We start from the raw sequence: 24,645 nt of genomic DNA on the forward strand, positions 1-24,645 counted from the left end.
TCCCCTCTGTATAACTGGGGAAACTGAGGCATGGAGTAGCCACATGATCCGAGGCCAAGGTCATTCAAGTTGGCGGCAGTTTGTTATTTTATAAAAGAGTCACCTGGGAAACACCTTTGCACCTTAGGTTCACTTGCTGAAATAGCAGTTGGCTCGGTCAGTGGGCTTTGAAGAAAGGACACATGCTACAAACTAGTAGCGTTTAGAGGCGTCTCCTGGAGCCACACTTGCTTCCCATGACTGGATGAGGAGAGTCACAGAACCTGACGCATTTCTCTTTTCACCGTGGATGCCAGGAAACTCAAGAGTAAATTTTGACTGCCTGATTATAGGAATAACGTCCGATAGATTTGGGGAATGATAACTCCTTTTGCTTTTTGACTGTTGATGTTGTCTTATTAAATTAACATTTTAAATGATTCTATTTCTGCTGTATTATACCTCTGATGGTTTTTGGAAATGCTCAGGGTAATCAGACCAAATCAGAGCTGGATTGAGGATTAGTTCCCCAATGCCCAGCACAGTGCTCTGTTTGCGATACAGCATCATGGCTATTGGTTACAAGGTGGCCTATTGGCCGGGGCTCTGAACACAAACAGTGGGGCCGCTGCTGCTCGGGCTCTCCCTTAGAGGGACACGTAGGTTCCTGGCCCAGAAAGCTGCATTTTGGACATGGCCTCAGAGGATTCTGATGCAAGGGGTTCCCAGACTGCCCTTGGGAGCCCAGTGATTCTGGGCAGACTGCTCTCCTAACTGGGTGGGGCAGGGGCAGGTCTGGGAGTCCTGTATCTAGACAGAACACCCAGCGGGGCAGTGGGTTCACACAGCAAGCAGAGCAAAATTTGGGCTGGGGGATCCAGGTTCTACTCTAGACTCAATGATTTCCCAGTTAGGTGATGCTGGAATGGATTTCCCAGTTTTTTCATCTGCAAAATGGGAAGGCTAAACCCTGTCCTGCCAAAGCTGACTCCCAGAGCTGTCCCTGAAAGGTTTGAAAAGATGTGGGATGGCGAGTGAGTTCTAAAATAGAAAACCCTCTAGGTAGAGCATGCAGGGGACCATCATTATCAATGAAGAGGAAGTGGGAGCTTGGTGCAGGCTGGTGAGGATAGATGGGTGTGAGGGACGCTCGGGACAGGAAGGGAGGGGGGAGGGCCTGGAAGTCTGGCGGGCAAGAGGAAAACAGGCAGGGTGATGAAACTATAGAAGGTACAGGGGGCAGGCATGATGGAACCACATGGTCAGGGTGTAAGCGGGTCAAGTTTTGGGGCCTTCAACTATGTCACCTGGGAGAGCAGCCACTAGAGGGGTGTCTCTGGGGAAGCCGTGAGGTCGGCCCATCTTTAGTTCAGAGAAAGTAAGACCTCTTGGAGGTGTTTTGAAACTGATCAGCCTTAGGTGGGGAAAGAAGTGGGGGCAGGGGCTGCGGGGAGACTGGAACTGGACTATGAAGCCTTGTGCATACAGAGTCTAAAGCCACTGATTCACCAAACACGTAGGATTTCCATTTCAAACACCAACATCACGGTCCCAGAAGGGTCTAATGTGGCTTTGAAAGAGGTCTAACAGAAGAAACATGAGGTCGCCCAGGTCAGGGTCAACCACACCAAGTGGTCTTCCATTTACCCCTAACCAACTGGTGCCAACACCATGGGCCCAAGCCGAGCAATGTGGGGGATTAGGACCCCAGGGTTCCGTGGGACTTTGGTTGAAGAGAGAAGAGATGGGGGAAAGGAGGAAGTAGAACAGGAGAGGAGGAGGGGGAGAAAGAGGGAGGGGCCAGGAGTAAAAAGGCAGAGGGGTAGTAGGTTGGGGAAGAGAGAGAAGAAGGGCAGCACTCCTTCCAGGGACCCCAGTGTTCCAGGGAATCCCCACTGTGGGTCAGGCAGTTTTCTGCTTTGGGAATGTTACAAGGCTGAAAAGGCATTTAAAGAAATGAACAAACTTAGAAATTACATTTCAAAAGAGTAGAGTTTTTACAAACCAACCCTCCCACCCCCCCCAAAAGAAAACACAACCAGTTACTAATTAAAATGTTAAAAATCAAACCAACGAGTATTTACATACAACGTTTTCCACCCCATCAAGCCCCTCTTGCAGAGGCTTCTGTAGGACGAGTGACGAGTGACCTCGCACAGTGGCATGCAGGAAGTAGAAACTGGGACTCTGAAGAACCAAGCTCTGGAGGCTCTGACACCAGCTGGGGGCTGGGTGGCCAGGCGCTGAGACAAGGACGGCAAGGACGATCTCGGACGCGGACGATGGTAAGGCTGAGTGGTCTGGCCCCAGGCCGCAGAGTTCAGGTCTTCCGGGGATTTCTCCCCAAGGCTGAGAGTGTACTGTGGCTTGGGTAGGTGGCAGAAGGCCTCTGATGGCTTGTGGCCTGTGGTGAATCCCCTCACCTGGTGATAACCTTGGAGGGGCCCCTTGACCTCTTGGGTGGGAGCATGGCATCCCAGCGGGGCCCTGGCACATGGCTCCACTGGCCTGCCTGCCGTACCCACAAGTCACTCTGTGGCTGGTCGAACATGACCCTGATGTTCTACTGACAGGGAATGGAGACGAAGGACTTTGGGTAACTGGTCCAGGTGACCCTGAAAGGGCCAAATTAGGAGCAGGCGGGAGTGGAGAGGCATCTCCTGAGTCCTGGGGGCAAACTAGCCAAGTGGCTGGCTTTGAGTCTTCCTCATGGAGAGTTCTACAGACAAAGCATTTTATCCTGGTGTTTCCACTCTGGGCACCCAGCCAGGCACAGGAGGCCGTGCCTCTGCTTGTGCGTGGGTGTGTGCAACCAAAATGGGTTCACTGGCACAGAGGGGAAGGCCGCCTGAGGGCTCCCCACTGAACTGTGACGAGCCACGTCACAATCTAGCCAACGGCTCAAGCAGCCCACATGGGATGAGGGAAAGGGCGGGCAGTTGGGGCTGAGAGAAGAGCCATGAGAGGCCGAGAGGCCATAAGGCTAAGGAGAGAAGCTGGTGGAAAGGCTGGCGGGCTGGCAAGACTGAGGCGCTGGCAGACACTCTCAGATCCACGTGCAAAGCTGCAATAAACAACATTCTCGAAGTTCAGTCCTGTTTTCCTGCAAGTTCTCACTTGGGGAACTTGGAGAGATCTCCATGCTCTCGGTAGAACCTTAGTAATCTCTGTTTGACTCATTAAAAAAAAAAGGTAAGATGGCAGGGGGAGGAAAATGAGAAGGAAAATGGGGAATGTTTGGGAAGTGGTGGCGTGGGTCCAGCCCTCCAGCCGGTCCGAGAGCATTTACAGACCGACTGCCAGGGGCAGGGCAAGTACCGGGTGTGGAGGGAAAAGCAGCGCTCAGAGGCCAACAGCCAGTGATGTTGGGGAGCAAGAGGCAGGGCTCCACCTCTGCCGTGGGGAGGGAACCCAAACCTGACCAGGAAGCCAGAGTGTGGCTGCTGAGCTGGCTCATCCACATGGGGGTCCCTCACCTGTCCACCATGTCCAAAGCCTTGCATTATCCCAGCGGCAAGAACACATGTCTTAACCTCCAATAAATTACTGTAGGGACTTTGGGTAAATTAAATTATTAAAATAAAGTAAAACCACCTTAAATATTTATAGTGAGAAAAATTCAAATAAACAACCTAGGCAAGAAATGTGTTTCCAGGCCCCAGCCTACCACTACGTCCTGGGGCACTAGGCTCTTGGAGTGCTCCTTGGCCTGACCCTGACACTTGGGAGTCTCTTATTGGGAGTATTGGTGCCCTCCACCAGCCCCAGGATGTAAACAGAGTGGAGATGTGGTGCCCCGCAAGATGCTGGGAAAAGTAGCCCCAGCGATCAAGGCAGTGAGCGTTTAGGCATTTATCTGTGCACCAGGTCTTCAGAGTGACTCTACCTATTTCTGTCCTCTAGGAATCTCCTGGGAAGGTTGTCACTTGGCAAGGGAGGCTGTTCCAGTGGCTCTCCGACCCTGAGCCCCACATGTTCCCACCTCGTCTTCCAGTCCTTGCTGTACCCAGGCTCTTAGCAGGGAGATCCAGGGCACCGTGATTCCAAGCAGGTACTCGGCCCTGGCTGCTGCCCTATCATACCCTCCAGAGGAACAGCAATCCAAGGCAGCGGGGCTGGGAGGAGGCGGCAGTGGAGGGAACGGAAGGATGGATGTCACGCCCAGCCCCGCTCCACGGGGAGCCCCAAGCTGAGTCCTACGGCAAAGCCTGTTCCTCTGGTGTTTCCTTCCCTTGGAGGGGTGCGATTGGCACGGAACATCTCCGTGAGCCCTTTCCCTGAGGGTCGTGGCCAGAAGTGTGTCCATTCCTGGGCTCTTCTGAGAGGTGGGTGTGGGTAGCACCAGGCAAGAGTTTCCTCTAGGACCCAGGGATCAGCCCCCAGTGGATCTCTCTGCCGACACTTCGAAGCAGTTTTGGTCTTTCTCCCACTCACTGCCTTCCCCTGGGGAGTCAGAGAGGGCCACCCAGGGGTCAGCAGGAGACCCCATTTTACCTGGGGATGGCGCAGCTGCTGTCCTCCACGGCGAGGTGATGCAGAGGGCACAGGGCAAGACCCTCCGCTCTGCAGGTTCCCTTCGGCTGTTCATAGACTGGGCTGGCTGGGGCCAGGAGTTCAGCTGCTGTCACTCGCTGGGAGGGGCTGCTTTCTCCTCTCCGCCCCAGCTGGACTCAGAAGGGTGAAGCCTGCACTTGGAAGGAGAGTGGCGAACGGCAGAGCGGGATGACCGGGCGAAGCAGGAGGTGAGAGACTGGGTGCTACAGTCACAAACAGCATCCTGCGAGGAAGGAGGGAGGGAGTCAGGAGCAGCCAGGAGGCGCTGACCACCCCGGGGTTGGATGGCCAGCCAGGCGAGGAACTGAGCTCAGTCACGCCCAGGGACCAGTTCCCGGGGACTGTAGCCCCTCTTTGGACCAATTTAAAACACCTGTTTTTCTTCCATTAGAACAATAATGCGTATTCACAGATCACATTCCAGAATGTAATAAATTCTGGAATATTCAAAGAAGTGGACACTGTCCGCGGTCCTACACATGGAAGTAAATTCTCACCACATCACACACATATTTAACCAAACAACTTCATCTCTTACAGCCTATGTGGGCAGTTGCAAAATATGAACACTTTGCTGTCACCGTGTGTCGAGATCTTTTTAGCAGCTGTCTGCTAGTCCACAGAGTGGAACTACCTTAACCAACTCATCCAATTCATTGTTGATGAGCACGGGTAGCTTCTTTTCTTTTCTTTTTTCTACTATTACCGACACATAGGCACAATGATTAAAAGTGCTGTTACAGAACTAGAATGCTTGGTTCAAATCCCAGCCCCACCACTTACCAGCTGAGTGGCCTCAGCTAAGTTACTTAAATATCTGAACCTTGACTTCCTCCTCCCTACAATGAGGAACAGGATACCTTCCCCAAAGTTGTTGTAAGGGTTGAATCAGCTGCGATATATATAGCATTTGATGTAGTACCTATTAAGTATTTAATAAGTGTTAGTTATTTTTACTAATAATGCAATGTATATCTTGATATAAATATATTTCCCACCTCTGTAAATATTCCATAAGCCACATTCCTAGGAGAACAACTGGTCAATGAGTAACATTTACCTTTTATGTACTGAAAACTATTTGGATCAACTTTAGAATCAACATTCAAAATACAGCCAGCTTCGGACCTTTGTCTCCTGATGTAGGAGTGGTTATATGGGGGTGCTGGTTGGTTTTGTGGGTCAGCCGGACCAGGCCACAGGGTGTTCAGATGTTTGGTCAAACATTACCCTGGGCACTTCTGTGGGAAAGCTTTTGGATGAGATTAATATTTAATTCGGGAGACTAAGTAAAACAGACTGGCCTCCCTAATGTGGGTGGGCCTCGTCTAATCCGTGGAAGGCCTGGACCAAACAAAAAAGGCTGGCTCTCCTTGAGTAAGAAGGAATTCTTCCTGCCTGACAGCCTCTCAGCTGGGGCAGCAGTGGTTTCCTACTTTCAGGCTAAAACTGGAGCATCGGCTTTTCCTGGGGCCCCAGCCTGCCGGCCCTCAGGCTGGGACCCAACAGGTACCCATACTGTACACCGCTCCACCTCATCTCTCTGACTCTCAGGCTTCCGACTCCGGTGGAACTAAACCATCGGCTCTCCTGCGTCTCCGACTGGCTACCTCATCCTGTAGATCTCGACACTTGTCAGCCTCCGTAATGCACGAGCAATTCCTTGTGATACTGGTGTGAACCGACTGTGCACAATAAACACACACGCAGTGTATTGGTCTGTTTCTCTAGAAACCAAATGGTTCAGTTTGTGAGAGTTCAGTGAGCCCTATTCTTGTGACATGCTCGGTATTAAATTTGAAAGTTTTTTAAAGTTAAAAAATAGAAATAAATACTTAAAAGTTGTTTTTTGTTTTAAGCAGTCAGTGGTGTGAGAGTATAGAGAAGTAAAGCACTCACCATACACTCCTGGAGGCTGCAGAAATTGGACAAACTCTTTTGAAAGACAATTTGGCAACATTTAACAAATACCTTAAAACTTTATATTCTTTTATCCTGTAATCCCATTTCTGCAACTCAAACCTACGGAAATAATCTGAAATGTGGGAAGATGTTTTGCACCACGATGTTCACCACAGAACTATTTACAATAGGGAAAAACCAGAAACCACCTAAACATACCATATACACAATTGGGCCAATCGCAGCCCACTCCACCTCTGGGGCCCTCACCTACAACCCTCACTGAGGGCCCTGCACACCACACGATAGCACCCCTGGCCAGACCAAGGGGGTACAATGGACTTGAGTTGGACCAGTTTCTTTCCTCCAAAAATGTGGAATTGGGACAGAGGGATTTGAGTCTCTCTTAGGTACTTGAACTGGAAGATGTTACAAAACCAGAGCTGGGACAGCCTTCCTGACCCTATACAAATGCAACAGAGAGAGAAACGGAGGACGAGGACATCAGAACAAACAAAGCCAAGAGACAGGAGAGGGAGGCAGAAAGAAGCTGCTGAGATCTTCGGGTTCCATTCAATATTCCACCCTCCCGTGAAGCTAACTTATGTGCATTCTTGTACTAATATGCAAATAATCCATAATGAAATCTGAAATTGATTCTGAGTGGGGTTCACAGCCCAAGATTCCCAGAGAAGGCGGGAGTTCTCAGGCACGGAGTCTTGGTGGGGTGGGGGCAGTGGTGCCGAAGAGTATTTAATAACCAGGTTTCCAGGAGTGAGGGGAGAGACCCTGGCTTTGGGCACTTGCCAATTTTCAGAGTGTAGAGTCTTCCCACTGTGGTGGATCTCAAGGCTCCAACGTGCTGTCACTGACAACAGATGTGCACAGCTGGCTCTCACGAACCACATGGGCCGGCTTGCAGCACACCACTGGCGACAGGAGAAAAGTGAGCACACCCCTTCCCCTTGGGGATGCTGGCAATTTCCGGCATGTGGCGGCAAAGCAGCTTGTTAAGTGGTATACAGACTGTGTCCTTCCAGTGCGGGGCGTCCAAACCCATCCCAGATGAGCACAAGAAGTTTATGAAATACGTGAACTACATTATCCAAGACTGACAACCCCAAGAGCTTAGACCTTATAAGCCAACCCCACTCCCCAGAAAAAGGGCAGCCACACCCACCTACCTCACTGGGAAGGACCGGGATTCCGTCCGCATCCCGGAGGACACCATCTTTCCCCGGGGGCACGGAGAGTCTGGCCTCCTCGCTGCTGCCTGACTTGGCTGCCTTCTTGTTCAGGATCCTGGCCATGCCCTCTGACTGATGGTAGCTGGCTGGGGAGAGGGGCTCCGGCTTCTTGGCGCTCTCCTCCCCGGCGGCCGAGGTGGGGCTCGGGGCCCGGCCGCACACGTTGCGGAAGAACTCCTGCACGATGCCGTACCTGGGAGGCTCGGGCTTGGCCCGGGCCTCGGACACGCCCAGTTTCCAGACGGACTCCGTGCTCCCCGAGTGCTCCACCACACTGAAGAGGCTGGACAGCCCGTCATTGATGTTCCTCAACACGGGGCTGTCCCGCGTGGTGGTGGAGCGGGCCCAAGCTGAGCCGTTCTGCTTGCCTTGGTGCAGGTTCCACAGGCTGCGGTCCTTGGCGCCGTCCAGCTTGGACACGGACCGCCTCTGGAGCTTCGGGGAGCCGTACTTGGGTGAGCAGCACGGCCGCTCGATGCGCGAGTGCACCTTGTCCAGGGAGGAAGAGATCTGCTTGCTGCGCACCGACACCAGCGAGGAGCTGCGGGGGGACCAGCTCTTGCCGTGGAGGCTGCTGCGGGGCAGGTCGGTCTGCAGGCCCACGCTGACCATGCGGGTGGTCTGCGTGCCCACACTGGCCAGGCCCACCGTCTGGCTGGATGTGCTCTTCACTTTTCTCTCCAGCGACCCCGAGCGCATGGCCTGGCGCACACAGTTGGTGATCTCCTTCATGTCGTCGCTCATGTTGCCCGACATCTCCAAGTTGTGCAGGGCTGCGGGGAAGCCCGGCCCGGCTGCCGAGGGGCTGCCCCCCGAGCCTCCGTCCAGGCGCTGCCGTGAGAAGTTGCACAGCCACCGACCATAGGAACTCTCCGCCAGCCCATTGGCCTCGGCGGACTCTTTGGGCTTGGCGGTGGTGAAGAGGAAGCCAGGCTCGATGATGATCTTGCCCTCCCTATCGTGGACCACGGGGACACCCAGGCGCCGGGCCACCGGGGGGCTGTAGTAGACACGGATGCCTGTTTTGTCGGGAGCTGTGTAGCTGCGCTGCATCTGCCTCCCTGCCGGGTCCTGGCAGCCCAGGGCACCCAGGTGGCTGCAGTCTCGAGGCTGTGCCTGGGCATCCTTCTCTGCGTCCACCGGCTGTGGGCCCACAAAGGCAAAGGCAGGGCTGTTGGGCAGCTTCTTGCCCCGGGGGGCTTCGCTGGAGAGGTAGGGGGAGCAGTCCAGCAAGCTTTCAAACTCAGACATGGAGGAAACAGACTTCGTCCTGGGAAGAGCGGAGGAGGGAGAGTGGTGTCAGTGGAAGCCCACACACCCCACACAGGCCCTCTGGTCTCCCTCCCTGGTTGTTGCGCTGCACCAGGGCTGGGACCGCGACTGTCCCACTCGCCTCTGGTGGAGATCTCTGTCAGCGCCCTGCCCCACCTCCCCTACACACTCACACCCCCACACCCAGCACTTCACGCTCTGAGCATCTGCGGGCCTTTTTCCCCCCGACTGCAGGAGCAAACTTGGCCTCCACACAGAGGGAGCTGGAAACATCAGAGTTCATGTCCTAGATGCAGCCCTGCCCAGTGGGTTGGGTTTGATGGCTCTTAAATCCTTGGGTGGGAGCACTCTTGAGTTGTTCGTTCTGCCCTGGCAGGCTGAGCTCCTCAGAGACACTGAGCTCGGGTGGCCCATGATAACGCCTTTACTGCCTGCCTTTCTTACCCTGACTCACTTGTAGGTGTTTCCTGGAAGCCACTCCCAAGTACATCAAACCCCTGTCTCAGGACCCTGGAGACAAGGTCTCAATTCCTTGTCTTTGTTTTGGGGGGCACCTGAACTAAGACTTCACTAAATCCCCGCCACAGACCTGGCACAGGTGATGCCAGACGACTAAAAACGCCAAGCACACGTAAGTGTGTCTCACGTTTAGTCTCCCAGCAACTCTGGGAGGCAGCATCTGTGGTGCCCACCAGACAGAGGCAGGACGTCTACCCCAAGGTCAGAGCTAGAAACGGCACAGGTGGAACTGAAACCCTGTACTGGACTCCACAGCCCACCCGCCTGGCTGCGGGCTGCTCCCATGACCCCTGTGGCCTTCTGTTGTCCTCACTGCTTTCACGGGTTTCCTAGCAGTGGAGACATGATCCTGGTAGCCCCTGGGGGGTCTCCCTGGCCCACAGGAAGTGCTGAATAATCCCAGGAATGGGAGTCCAGCTTGACTTTCTCAACTACAGACACAAGAAGAAAGAACCACAAGAGGCGCTACGTAGTTTCTTTCGTAGCTAGGACAGGCAAGGGCCCCAGTTTTCCACAGCCAGAACCAAACAAACAAAAATCGCAGGTAGGCATTATCCCCCCAAGCTTCCCAGCTCCTAGGTGGCCTGGTTCCATAGAAACCATATGGCAGCGTCTCCCAGCTCTGCTGAGGTGCAGTGGTGGGCACATGGGGCATGGGAGAGAAGAGAGGCCAAAGGGGCAGCACAGGCATCAGGCGGAGCAGGGGCGAGGCTGCAGGGGGCGGTGGGTGGAGGGGGTGCCAGCACCTCTTTAAGCCAGTTCCCCCAAGCTCAGCTTCAGAGACGGCCTCCTTGTCGTGGATCTTTTCACTGCGGGTCTGTCAAGGAACAGAGACAAGAGGGGTCAGTTCTGGCCGCCAGCACCTGGAGGGAAGGTGACAGGAGGTCGTTGTGGGAGCTGACCCCAGATCTCATACCTGGGTCTCCTCTTACAGAGCAGAATTGATGTCAGCATTGACCTGGAATACTGATTGGTCAGTTTCTGGCCACAGTGCACCCACCTTCCCCATAGGTATGTGATCCAGGCTTGGCCAGTGGGAGAAGCACATGGAAACAGATTCTGTTTAGAACTTAATCTGAATGTGGTGGCTGCACCCTGGATCGCTGGTCAGCTGGCAGTGACATCGGTGACACCTAAGATTCTTCCTCTGGGGCTGTCTCACCCTGGTGCCAGAGCAGGTCCCCAGGGACCGGCACTGCCAACCCTCTGAAGCCCCTAATAAAATTCCCGCCTGCCTCAGTTCCCCAGAGTCAGTTTTTGTGGCAGCCAAGCCTCCTGGCCAACACACCACTTCCTCAGGCTGTTGCGAGGATGACATAGGATGATGCGAAGGGCAGTCTGTTCACTCAACATGTTACTATGACATGTTTCTATAAGGACAATGCACCTGAGGCTTAGGAGCGAACGTCACCCATGAGACCTAACTGAGCTCCACAACCAGGGCTGGGCTAAGGCCGAGAAGGTGATTCTCACTTTACCAACGAGGCAACTGGGGCCCAGAGAGGGAGAGACTTGCCCGGGATCACATGGCTACTTAGAGGCCCTGCTTTCCGGACAGGCACACATGAAACCAAGAGAGGGCGGCAAGGCGTCTGGCCAAGAATGCAGATGCCCAGCCGTTCTCCCAGGCACAGGAGGGTGGGCTGGTAAAGGGTCCTTCACAAGTGCCACACCACAGCCTGGAAAGAGAGGGTAGAGACCCCAGGGTTGAAGAGCCCAGGATACAAGGATGTGGCTTGTGGGACAGGGTGAGCATCCTCTACAAGCGAGGGTCTTCCTCCAGTGCAGCCAGGAGCCCAAAGAACATGGGTGGACTGCCGCCTTACGCACCTCTTTCCAGCTGTTGTCCTGCTTCTCCAAGTCCGAGTGCTTCAGGACCCAGGGGTCAGCAGCTTTCTGCAGCTGGGAGAGGAGGGTAAAGAGGGTGGTCGGTGCTGGGCCCAGCTGGTGGGCAGGACCCTGCTCTGTGCTGGGCTACTCCCCAGCCTCTGCTCTGCAGCCTGCAGATCCCAGGTCATGGGCTAGAAACCGCTTTCCCAGGGACCAGCAGCTCTGAGCCACCGACAAGGTGAGAAATGACCGTGAAAGCAACCACTCACGGGCATCCTTCTAGATGATGTTACACTTAGTATTATATAAATTACTATACAGTTGTCACTAATACATTAATTCATGTTACAATTCCTAGGACAGTGAGATCAGACAAGCGGCAGCTGAATCACACCAGGGTGGGGACTCTGTACTGGGAACACTGAGGAGCAGATAAACTGAGGGACACCTGCCTCCACACCTTGGTGTGAACAGCTCTCTATGAAAGAGGCAAAGTGCAAACAATATGTACACTATGATTCCATGAGTGATAACAAACACCTCTGGGCACATAAATTTAGGAAGAAAGGGAAGGAGTGGATTGCAGTAGGCTTTTGCAATATTTGGGTCTTCTCTAAAGGTGAAGTCCTGATTTATGTGATTAAAATTGAAAGTAAAACAAAGGAAAAGGCCAAAAGAAAGAAGGGAGCACAGCAGCTCACGAAGGTAGACACGCGGTGTGCACTGTGGAGGGTGTGATGGTCATGGCTGCTCTCCTCTCTCCCTCTTTTGATCTGAGGACTCCAGTTTTCCCCTGGGGCCCGCCCTTGGTTCTTCCCTCTGGCTTCCTGGGTTTTGGCACATGATTCACACCTGGCCAATCAGAGCCTCGTGGAAAAGGACAACTTTCCACTGCAATCGCTAAGTGGTGAGGATGAGAGCACAAAACTAACAGGCCATATTTGAGGTCAGGTTGTTTAAGAAAAAACACAGAGGAAAGCAAGACAGAGACGCTGGCAGAGAGAAAGACCTAGTTCCTGCTTCACTCTCTGAGCACCTGGATCCACCTATACCTGAAGGAGATCCCACCGCAGGCCTTTCCCTACAGTGACTGCCCCTTGGAACTTGAGCCACCTTGGGCTGGGACAGGACTCACCTGGCTCAGGCGGTTCTGCAGTTCCTTTACCTGCTGCTCCACCTGCTGCTTCTCACCCTGAAGCCGCTCCACCAGCTGCAGCTTCTCCTGGCTCCAGTTGCGCTCGCTGACCTGCAGCTGCCGCGTCAGCTCCATGACAGCTCTGTAGGACTCAGCCAGGAGGTGCTGCTGCTCCTCCCGCTCCCTCTGCAGGGTGGCCTTCCAGTCGGGCCCTGCCCGCTCCCCAGCACCCTTCCCAGCCTTCAGCTCAATCTGTGGAAGGAAGAGTAAACTGAGCAATGGCACCAGGAGGCCCCTCCTCTCTGCTCTCCCGCCCTCTTTCCCTCTTTCTAGGACACCAGCAGGGGGCAGGAGGAGCAAGCTCCCCTGGGAGGACCCCTCACTCAGAACTCACCCCTCCTCCCAATCAAGGCTTGTGGAACTCTTCCTACAGGCCAAGCTCTGTGCTAAGGGTTTTTCAGGCTTTATCCCAGTATCCTCATGCAAACTTGGCAAAAATAACTACCATTCTGGATATTTTAAACATAAGAAAGAGGTTCAAAGGGGCAAATTATTTGTCCCAGGTCACACAGCTACAAAATGGTGGAAGTTGCCAATTTGGGCTTCTCACGTTGCTTCACTAACTCTTCTTACCAGCAACGTGGGTTTACAGTTGGGGGAGGGACATGCAGACACTGATGTAATGACCGTGTGTGGGAATCAGTCCAGCATGATGGCTTTCTCAGCCCAAACCCTGGGGTGGCAGGAGGTAAAGAGCCAACCTGGAGAATTAATTCACCCCACAACCCCCAGGCTGTGGTCCGGGATCCTGACCCTCCAGGGGACAGTCAGGTTCCTATATGGGGGGGGGGAACACATGGAATGGCTGGGCTTGGGGGGCAGCAGCAGCAATGGGCATGGTGGAATGTGCAGATGGGGCAGGACCTATGAGATCTTCAGGGGGGTCGGGAGGCGAGAACAGTGGCACCAGGAAGCCAGAAATCTGTGAGCCCTGGGAAGGAGGGGCAGAGGCCTGGAGAGTGAGGGTCAGGTCTGCCCCTGACTGGCAGGGTGACCTTGGGAAAGAAACTTAGTTCCTCTGTGCCTGTTTTCTCATTCGCCCAGCAGCAATGAGTGTACCCACCTCCTGGGAGCCTCAGTGCTAGGGAAGGCAGCCTGCAGGGTTGTGGTGTGGGGTGGGATGGTCAGAGCACTGTCTCTGAGTGGCGGGCAGCCTACCCTCTCACTGCGAAGACCAGAGATGGGCAGCCACTTGCCACCAGTGCACAGCAGAGACCAAACCCCAGAGAGCCTGGGTAGGGCTCCTATGGTGATCTCGGGTGTACGGAGAGGAGTCCTTCTGTTCGAGGTACCAAGTACAGACAGGCACTTAAGCATTCTGGGCTCACCTGCGAGCCCCTGGTAGAGGAACAGGGGTGCCCCTGACGCCCCTAGGCCCTTTTGTCAATTGCTCACCTTTAGCCCCAACTCAGGGACTCCCTGGGAAGCCTCAGGGACTTCCCACTGTTTCTGATGCCCTTGCTGTGTGACTCTAGGCAAGTCTCTCACCTTCTCTGGGTCACGGGGTGAGGTGTCGGGGTTCCTATGCTTCTAGGAGCACGGGTTTCTCAGCCTGCTCCCAGAGCTGACAGCTGAGGCTGGGTTAAGACAGGAGCAAGGCAGCAGATGTCTCTGACCAGTTGAAGACTCACCTGGGTGGTGTGACTTTTGAGCTCTGCCCGTTCCATCTCCCAGGTGGCCTTGGCCTTGGCAAACTGCTGCTGAAGCTCAGTCAGACCACGGTGTTCATCCCGGAGCAGCCAGCAGAGTTCCTTGAGCGTCACCTTCATGTCAGCCAATGTCTTAATGTACTCATTGGGCTGCAGACAGGGGCAGGGCCTGGGTCAGGGGCACTTGGAGAGGCTGCGAGGGGGCCCCGGGTTGGGAATGCCCACCCAGAGTCCACACTGGATTCTGCCAGGCCTCGAACAGGCCCCGCGCCCTCTCTGGGTCATCTCTCTCGCCCATGAAATTCCAGCCCTGACATTTCTGAGCTGAGTCATCTCAGCCCTGGCCACCTCCTCCCATGACATGTATCCCAGCCTCGGGTAAACAGGAACCTGCAGCCACAGCAGTAACAACTTGGTCTGAATCTGAGCTGGGCCCTGGCTCCTTTGAGGTCCTGCAGTGTCTAAGGCCCTGGGGTCCTTGCCCTTGCCCAGGATCTGCCTCTCTGACCACCGAGGGCCACATAAGGAGTCTGGACCATGGAGCCTCCCCGACTGCCTGACTTGGTTCCAATCCCCTCTCCTTGGCCGGTGGCCTGTTTCCCACCCGTACCCGAGTTCACTTGTTGTACTCCTGGGAGCCTGACCCCACTGTTCTCTCTACTCCATGGTTTGATTTGAGGGTTCCCGACCCCAGACCACAAGGTCCATCTTCATATGACCCTAACATGATGTCCTCATCTCCACTACGTGCATTCCAAGATGCAGCGAATCCCAGAACATCTTGCTACACCTCTGCACACACAGTCTTCTTGGTCCAGAATGGCCTTTTCCCCATTGTCCATCAGACAAACTCCTATTCATCCTTCAAAACCCACCACCAGTGACCACTCCTCTATGACAATGTCCACTACACTCCAAACAGAATTAACTGCTCTCTTGCCTATGACCCCACAGTCCACCACCTGACCCTCAGTTGCTGCCCTGGGATGACTTACACACTCCATAGCACTGAGCACCTGGGGCCAGTGACCAGGCAAACACCTTCTGCAGCTCTGGTGCCCAGCACAATGCAGGTCAGAGAAGGCAGCAGGCAGTGATCATTAACCAGACGAAGAAGCAAATGGACGGGACAGGACCGGGGACAGGCTGAGAACAAACCGTGTTTTGGGTCCAGCTGTCCCCCGTGCAGGTCTTGTTATCAGAATGCTGGGCATTTAATTCCTCTTCCTCCATCAGCAGGTACAGCTCCTTCATGCTATTTACCTAATTAAAAAAAAAAAAAGCCTCACTCAACAGGGTGGGAGGGCATCAGGCTAGGGGCATGACCCTCAGGAGGAGGAGATTCAGGCTGATGGCCCAGCGGCCCAGACAGAAAGTGGACCAAACAGCCAGCCTGGAAGAAGGAACAGGGTTTATGGGGTCCAAAGGCACCCAGCTCCGCACTGACTTCCCAAATTTTAACCTTGACCTCTGACATAATCCAGGCTGGGGTGCACAGATGGAGAGGCAGGCCACTTCCAGCCTCCCACCATCTCTCTGGCCCGAACACCATGAGGCACCCCTGAGAGCTACTCAGATGTGACATCTTGTCAGGCCAGGCCAACGTAGGCACTGAGGCTGGGATGAAAGCCACAGCTAGCCCCAGGATTACAGAAAAGGGGACCAAAGGTTTGGGCAGACAGAGGGAGATTTCCTGGGAGGCAGGGTTTGTTGCCGATGGAAGCTGGGCAGGAGTCCAGGGCCAGCCAAGGTGACCAGGGCACTAATTCAGGGCAGGAACGGGACAGAAGGAAGCCCCCTTCTCACCAGGCTGCACATCCGTTCAACAAACAGTGACTGAACACCTCCCGAGTGCCAGGCCTCGTGTTCAGAACTGGGGACACACCAGCGAGCAAGGCGGATGAAGAGCCCTGGCCCCCTTTGCTTCTATTCCAGAAACAAGAAACCAAATGAATAGGTGCAATGTGTGAAATGTCATTAAATATATGAAACGACACATAGTAGTAGGTGCTACAGAGAAAGAGAGCACGGGAAGAGGGGCTCGGATGTGCTGTGCGTGGCCTCAAGGGAGGCCCCGGGGCCAAGGTGACCCTGGGGCAAAGTCCTGAAGGCGGGAAGAGACTGAGCCGGGAGCGTAACTGTGGGTCGAGAACTCCAGGAAGAGGACAAACGCAGTGCAAAGGGCCTGAGGCAGGAACATGTCAGTCTGAGGAAGTGAGAGAAGTGCTGGGAGCAAAGCTGGGTAAAGCGAGGGCCGGGGAGGACTGTAGGCCACGGAGAGACACCGGCTTGACTTTCGGCCTCACAAGACCCCTCCAGATGCTGTGTTGAGATACAGGGCAGCAACAGAGCCCCTACCACACACTCCAAGGGGCACCATCCACATGGAGTCCCTGCTGCCTGGTGCCTCCCTGCACCCGTGTGAATACGAGATGTTTGGTGGAAGGGCACAGGGGCAGAAGCAAAGAGACCAGGTAGGAGGCCACTGAGACAACCCAGACAAGATGGGGACGATGGCTTGGATTAAGGGGGGAGGGGCAGGCAGTGCAGCTGGGTCAGATTCTGAACCAATTCGTAATGTGCAAGAAAGGCCAGTGAATCCATCAGCCTGGGTAAGCTCTGCAAGCGAGCAAATGTAGGTGAGGGAGAATTGCAGGCTGAGGGCTGCGCCCTGGGGACTCTGACATTCAGAGATCAGGTCAGGGAGAACCAGAGGGTCCAGCCAAGGAGACTGAGACGGAGCAAACAGGAAGGTGGAAGAAAAAACAAGAGTGTGTCCTAGACACAAAATGAATAAGGGTTTGCAGGGTCAGACAGGCACTAAGGTTGGACAGTATGCGGGGGAGCAGGGCCTACACAAATAGACACCCCAATCCTGGCCCCGGTCACAAGTACTTAAATATGCAGCCTTCTGACTGCACGTACACAAGTGTGCAATTCTTTCTCTGAAATGCTTGGGGCCAGGTATGTCTAGAATTCAGAATTTGTTGGGATTTAGGAAAGTAACACGGCACTTACACTGCATACTGTCTAACAACATTGGCAAAGTCCGGTGTAAGCCCCGTGCTTGAGGACACCACTGTTTCCCCCACAGACATATAAACATCAACACAAAATGGAATAAACGAAGGTTTCGCTGCCAAGTGCAGGTCAGGCCCAATTTCTTCCAAATGAGTCAGACACAAAGAAACATAGTTCTCAGAGCTTGTGGATTTCAGAATGGAGGACAAGAAATCAAAGATCTTTATCTTCAGTAGAATGGGGATAATAATTGTCTCCATATCACAGAATATTTGTAAAAGTAAAATGCAATAATCCGCTTAAAGCATTGAACGCAGTGCCTAGAACACTGCAAACTCGCATTGCGTGAGCAGTACCGTTCACTCAGGTAGCTTTCATTCTGCGTGTGTGGTTATGTATATTCTTTAAAGTATGACTGTATCATATCAAGTTCATTATCTGCAGTTATCTATATGCATCTTATTATGTATTTATACATGTTTTCCTACATATGTGCTTTTTCTCATGTTATATACAAATACGCATGTACCTGTTTTTAACAAGTATGTGGTTATGGCTACATCTTATTATGTGTCAGTAAATATTTGTATTTCTATTAATTACAGGCACATATATTTAATTTTTTATGCTTATACCTCATTTTTTTTTCCTAAAGTAAGTTTCTGTTTCTCTGTTACGCCAATAAATGGAAATGGCTAGGACGATTTCCACCAAATACGAAGAGTTTGTCTGAGAAAACCCAACTTCAAATAGAGGCTCTGTGACCTGCAGGCAATTCACTGGGGAGCGTGTGAGGGAGCATTTTCTCCAGCAACCAAAACTGAGCTCTAGCCATGGAAAACAGTCTAGCAGCTTCCCCCAAAATGTAAAACCAGAACTGTGATCCAGCAATCCACTTCCAGGGGTTTGTCCGAAGGAGCGAAATCTGGATCTAGAGAGATACCTGCACCCGCCTCTGGTCACTGCGGCAGTACTCACAGTAGCCAAGTCACGGAAACGACTTACGTGTCTATTGATGAATGACTGGGTAAAGAAAATACCATATATATGTATATATATATATATATATATATATATGCACAACAGAGCAGCACTCAGCCGTAAGAAAAGGAGGAAATCCTGCCATTTTTGACAATATGGATGGACCTGGTGGACAACATGCTAAGTGAAACAAGCCAGACACAGAAAGACACGTGCTGTGAGACCTCACTCAAACGTGGAATCGAGAAAAGCCGAACGCACAAGAGCAGTAGGATGGTGGTTGCCAGGGGCAAGGGAGGGGAAGTGGGAGAGGCCGTCAAAGGGCACAAAGTTCCCGTTGCGCAGGACGCGTAATTCTGGAGATCTAACGTACAACATGGCGGCTCCGGCTGACGCGTCTGTGTTGTGTACTTTAAATTTGCTGAGAGCGTAGATCTTAAGTGCTCTCACAGAAAGAGAGAGAGAGAAAGAGAGAGAGGGAAAGGAAGGAAGACATAATGAACGTTGACTTGATTGAAGTGATCATTTCACAATGTAAACATATATCAAAACATCAAGCTGTAGCCCTGGCTAGGTAGCTCAGCTGCTTAGAGCACAGTCCCGATACGCCAAGGTTGCAGGTTCAATCCCTGGTCAGGTGTCGGGAGCCGATCAGCAGCCGTCCTTTGACCCAGTCGGGACGGATGAGATGCATCTGCACAGCAGAGGCAACTGTGGCTGGACTTCCTGTCTGTCTCTCCCCTGCATGTTTGTGTTTGAGATTAGTAGGTGGCGGGATTTTTAGACGCCTGCATTTCAGAGTCAATAATCCGCATAATTCCGATGAAGTTGTACCAAGTAATTTCTTGGCGAGAGAACAAGGTCCCCCCTAATGAAGTAGCCCCTGAATATCTAGAAGTTGGTGGAGTAACAGCCCCTCCTCTACCTTGGACAGGAATAGAATTAGATAAGAAAAGCAGGACATCAGCAGCTCTATCCATACAGCTGGCTCTAATTGACTAATGACTCTCCTGGTAAAAATAGCCTTTGTTTAACATAACTTCGTGCCATGCACCTGCTTCTTTAATGTTATGTAACAATCTCTATAAACATAAAGCTTAAATCAAACTCTGCGAGTTCGGTCAGACCCACAGAGGCTGGCTGTTCTCCAGCATCCAACCGGGTGTCCGACTCTTCATTTGTCACCTGCGCCGTCCATCCTTCCGGGACTCTGAACCCTGCTGAGGCTGGACCTCGGCAGTCAGGGCACACACAAGACGCAGCCAATGAATGCATGGACAGGTGAAATAACGGACTGACAGCGCTTTCCCTCTCTCTCTTCCTGTCTCTCTAAAATCAATTTAAAAAATACATATAACTCCTGGGGGGTAATTATACCTCAATAAGCTGAAAAAATGTGGTTTATTGACACCATGGGATAGCATCCTTAAGAAGGAAAGAAATTCTGCGATACACTACAACATGGATGGCCCTCGAAAACACTGGGCTAAGTGAAATAGGCCGGACACAAAAGGACAAATACTGTATGATTCCACTCACGTGAGGTACTTAGAATAGTCAAATTCATAGGGATGGAAAGTAGAGGGGTGGCCGTCAGGGGCTGGGGGGACAGGGAATGGGGATTCAGTGTTCGGTGGGTCTAGAGTGTCAGTTCTGTGGGACAAGGAGAGTCAGAGACGGATGGCGGTGGTGGCTGCACAGCGGAGTGAGTGCCCTGGATGTCACTGAACTGTGCATATTTTATATATGTATATGTACATAATGGGTAAAGTTTCTGTTATGCATATTTACAATTTAAAAGATAAAAATTTAAAAATTCACTTATAAAAAACCAAAACACTAGGCTTTGTCCAAAGTCCCAGGTGGAACTTCCGGACAGGAGAGATGTACTAAATTCCAAAATGCCACGGAAGGGGAGGCAGACAGCAGACCGTGGCCCCAAACAGGAGGCCCGGGTGTCACAGAGGGTGATGCCCAAGGGGCAGCCATGGAAGGTAGACTTTGAAGCTGATTCTCCGAGAGGGACCTCAGTGTCAGATAGTCCAGGGTGAGGCCCATGTAAGGATGATCAGTGACGCTCCCAAGAGGCCCTGGGGAGGAGGCCAGTGCCTGGGAGGACAATGAGTCCAGTGCAGGTGAGGGAAGGGGACTCTTGCCAAAGGTTCAGGTCTAATTACCATGCTCTGCTCCTGGGGCATTGGGGTTACTCTGGGGGTCCCCTGACAGGGGTACATGGGGACTTGGGAAGTGTCACTGGGCCCCACTAGCTCAGGAAAGAGTACCTTAAGTGAAAGGAGGGCTAGACCAAGTACCTATACCCAAAAGCTCGGGCAGACAGTGCCAACTCAGTAGAGTATGACTGAGGTATGATGTCCTTACATGACCCCTTCTCTTAGCAATATCAGTGCGGTCCATTTAGTGATGGCCGAGGTCCATGTAATGGTCATGGGAGGCAGGGGCTTTGAGCAACAAGGGGTCCTGCACAGGCTGAGGGACAATGGGCCACGGGAGTCCTCTCAAGCTTCACATGTTCCCAAAGTTCCACTCCTCAGGTCTCCTGCCATACCCAAATACTACTTGTAGTATCATTAATGTTTCTAAGTCAACCTACTCTTTCTAGTTAAATATATATATCTAAAAAGGAAATTATTATTACTAAAAATGGAAAGCCAACACCCATTACTATATATCAAAGATAACATTAAAAATAAGATAGGTATCACCAAACTCACAACTATCAACAACTGAACCTAAAAAACAAAAACAAAAACTAAGCAAACAACTAGAACAGGAACAGAATCACAGAAATGGAGATCACATGGAGGGTTATCAGTGGGGAGAGGGGGAGAGGAAAAGGTACAGGGAATAAGAAGCATAATAGGTAGGCACAAAATAGACAGGGGAGGTTAAGAATAGAATAGGAAATGTAGAAGCCAAAGAACTTATATGTACAGCCCATGGACATGAACTAAGGAGGGTAATGCTGGGGGGTGGGGGGTGGGGTGCAAGGTGAAGGGGGATAAAGGGGAGAAAAAAACTGGGACAACTGTAAGAGCATAATCAATAAAATATCCTTTAAAAAAAGAAAAAAATAAAACAGGTATATCCATGAGTCAAAAATAAATAATAAAAGAAATGAGCTATTTCTATATGCAAAACATGGATGAATCTCAAAAAATTACATTGAGCAAAAGAAGGCAGACACAAAAGACCACCTGCACTTATACAAACTTCTATAATAGGCAAAACCAATCCGGGGTATAAGAAGTCAGAATAACGCTGACTGCTGGGGAGGGCACGTTGACTGGGCCTCTGGGAGCCTCTGGGACAAAGACATGTGCTCTCCTGTGAGTTGGGCTGGACAGGTGAACACTGTAAAACTTCATCAGCTGAACACGGAAGATGTGTGTACTTTGCTCGTATGTAAGCGGCACTTGAAAGGAGTAAAAAACATACACTGTGTTTGCATATAACACAGTAACAACAAAACTAGATTGTTGTCTGCTGAAGACTCGAGGTTTGTCAAGAAGGGACATGAACAGGTGTTAGAGACCCACCAGCCCCCGAAGACTTCCTCCTGCTGAGCCCGGGACTGAGCCTGTCTTCTTCACCCCCGTATCCCCAGCGCCGGCCACAGTGCCCAGGAAAGAGCTGGTTCTCACTAACAGGTGCTGAATGAAGCCTGCAGGCTGCTGGCCTGTATATTGCAGATGCCAGCTGATTGTCCCTCTGGTCCTATCTCCCCCACACCACCTCTTTCCCAGTCCCAGTTTCAGGGGAAACATACCTCAAGGAAGTCATCCCCCTCGTTGGGCAAAACCTTGCCCTGCCTCCAGCGCTTGAGGAACCACCTGAGCTTCATGAAGAGTAGCAGGAAGTTGTGCTTGAACTGCTGGGACTCCTGCACCAGCATGTTCTTCTCCTGGCTCCAGAATTTCTGCTCCAGCCTGCGCTGGAGACTCAGGCTCTGCAGCTCAAACTCGCGCCTCAGGAGCGCCCTCTGCTGGTCCTCCTTCAGCTTCGAAGGGGAGAAGAGTGTGAGCAGGCCAGCTGTCTTCCTGGGTACCACCCCACCCCATTCCAGGCTTCTGACAAGGGCAGGGAAGAAAATCTGGGTGGTGCTTGTTGGTGATCCCTGCCAGAGATTCCACCAATAGCAGCTCATGCTGTTGAGATAAGCTACTCCAGGGAAGAGGAACACATAAAAGCAGAGGCAATCAGTTACTGAATCAGGGAAAACGGCGGGGATTTGAACCCAGCTCTGTCTCATTATAAAAACCATGACATGTTATAATAAGCACGTGCTGGATGCCAATGTTTCACATGAACTCACATTCAGGGAGGAACCTGGGAGGGTGAGCAATGAAGGCAGGGAGGGGTGACCCCTGTGAGTGGAGAGCAAAGGGCATCCTGGGAATGAGGAAGGCTGAGCTCATGTAATATCCTAGAGAAAGCAATGCTGTGTCATGGTTAAGAGGGAGCCAGAGACTTGCATTAGAATCCCAGCTCCACCTCGCCTGGAGGTGAAACCCTGGGCAAAGCACTTCAGCTCCCTGGGAATCAGTTTCCCCATCTGGAAAATGGGGACACAGCAGAGGGGAAGACATGAGGATTAAAGGACATAATGCATGGAAAGTACACTGCACAGGCCTGACATACAGTAAGGGCTTAATAAATGCTTCCTATTGGCAGGATTTTCATCTGGGGGCAGTACTTCAAAGACGGGAAATGCAGGCCCAGAGAGGAGACAGCATTAGCCTGAGGTCACTCAGGAAGTCAATGACAAGCCCGGGCTTCCAGCCCAGCACAGCTAATGGACTCACTGACACCCACAACCATGAGTGCGGCATGAGGCAGCAAGACTCGGGTTTCCCCTGACATTCTTGCCTTCTGAAGCCTCGTGGACCTCTGAGGCTTCTGACTTCAGTTCGGAGAAGTTGGAGCAAGTGCAGAGAAAACACTGAGCACCACGCACCTGGACCATTTTCTGGTTGAAGCTGTCAGCCTCCTCCTTCCGTAGCTGCCGCTCCTGGGAAAGCTGTTCTTGCAGGCCCCGGAGGCTGTCGTGGGCCTCAGCCAGCACCAGCTGCAGCTCCTTGATCTGGGGTGGGGAGAAGGGAGAGGGCAAGGAGGTTAGAAACTGTGGTCAGAGGGCAGAGTGGGAGGCAAGCAACAGCTGTCAGGCTGACCCTCCACGGGCTGCCCTGATGGTTAAACAAAACAGTGCACATCAAATCCAGCTACAACAGTTTTACCTTCCTAATGTTTCTCTTTAAAATTTACTTGGAGGAAATAAAATACTGTGGGAACTGGGTTTGATTTGCAAAAATGTTCATTGTCTCATTGTTTGTAATTGCAAAAATATACAAACAACTTACATAATAATGATAAGGATCAATATGTGTGTTTACTGGATCTATACACAGGTAAAAACCCGTTAACTATACCCTTAAGGACGGTGTCCTTTATTACATGTATGTATATTATACTATGTATATATATCATATGTATATTACATTATGTTATACTTCAATAAAGAGTTTAAAAAGATATGTATCTCAATAGAAAACCAGGAGGGACATGGCACACACACTAAATGTTAACGGTGGTTAACTGTGTGATAACTTTGTGATCTTAACTTTCTTCTTTATATCTTTACGGAATGGAGCTCAGAGACTTTGTGGTAGCTATGTGTTGTAATAACTATGTAATCAAATCTTAAGAAAAAGACAATAAAACTCTACATTTTTGACAGAAATTGTGTTACAAGTATTCGTAGCTAAATGGGCAAAACTAATCCACTCTGTCAGAAGTCAGGATGGTGACGAAAAGGGGACACAGGGACACCTCAGGGGGTGGTCATATTTGTTTATTCATCTTGCTGATTACATAGGAGTGTTCAGTTTGTGGAAATCAACTGCGCTGTCCACTTACAATGTAAGTGCTTTTCTGTCCATAAGTAACATTTCACTGAAAAATGCTTTTTTTTTTTAATCCTTAGAGGGGAAGGGAAGGAGAGAGGAAGAGAAATATCAATGTGTGGTTGCCTCTCTTGAGTCCCCTGCCGGGAACTGGCCTGCAACCCAGGCATGTGCCCTGACTGGGAATCGAACCACAATCGTCTGCTTCGCACAGGCTGGCACTCAATCCACTGAGCTACACCAGCCAGGCTAAAAATGCTTTTTAAAGTTATTGCTACTCAGTAGAAACAGAGGGAAATGCTCATGCTGTCATGTTAAGCAGGAGAAGAAAAAGGAAATGTCAGCTCCACCCTTACACAAAACCACCCCAGGAATGGCAAGATGTCCCTCCGTGAAAAAAACACACATTTACTATCTGGCCCATAATGTGGAAGCTTGGCCATGGAAGGCACTGCCCGAGGTGTATCTTATTTACCAATTTTGTATTAAAGTCCTTGCAGCGTGGGGTCTGCTGTCTCTGGTGTTCTCCCTGAACTCGGAACCCAACATGGTGCCTGGCAAACTGGAACTGCTCC

The 24,645-nt window shown here is 51.7% G+C and overlaps 1 protein-coding gene across 1 annotated transcript in view; it reads right to left on the reverse strand.

Moving 5' to 3' along the window:
- Nucleotides 1-536: 536 nt before the first annotated feature.
- The window catches only part of MTCL2 (microtubule crosslinking factor 2), a 66,367-nt gene continuing 42,258 nt past the window's right edge, over nt 537-24,645 (reverse strand). Inside the window, exons 7-15 of the mRNA XM_037044004.1 lie at nt 23,125-23,250; nt 21,937-22,167; nt 15,306-15,410; nt 14,130-14,297; nt 12,439-12,690; nt 11,304-11,375; nt 10,220-10,290; nt 7,620-8,952; nt 537-4,756 (exon numbers count right to left, since the gene is read on the reverse strand). Of these exons, the coding sequence (XP_036899899.1) occupies nt 4,604-4,756; nt 7,620-8,952; nt 10,220-10,290; nt 11,304-11,375; nt 12,439-12,690; nt 14,130-14,297; nt 15,306-15,410; nt 21,937-22,167; nt 23,125-23,250 (2,511 nt within the window). The 3' untranslated portion in view covers nt 537-4,603. The remainder of the gene's footprint in view (nt 4,757-7,619; nt 8,953-10,219; nt 10,291-11,303; nt 11,376-12,438; nt 12,691-14,129; nt 14,298-15,305; nt 15,411-21,936; nt 22,168-23,124; nt 23,251-24,645) is intronic.

The sequence above is a fragment of the Sturnira hondurensis genome, unplaced genomic scaffold (assembly GCF_014824575.4).
Source record: "Sturnira hondurensis isolate 20B ecotype Veracruz unplaced genomic scaffold, ASM1482457v3 Scaffold0004136, whole genome shotgun sequence".
NCBI classification, from domain to species: Eukaryota; Metazoa; Chordata; class Mammalia; order Chiroptera; family Phyllostomidae; genus Sturnira; species Sturnira hondurensis.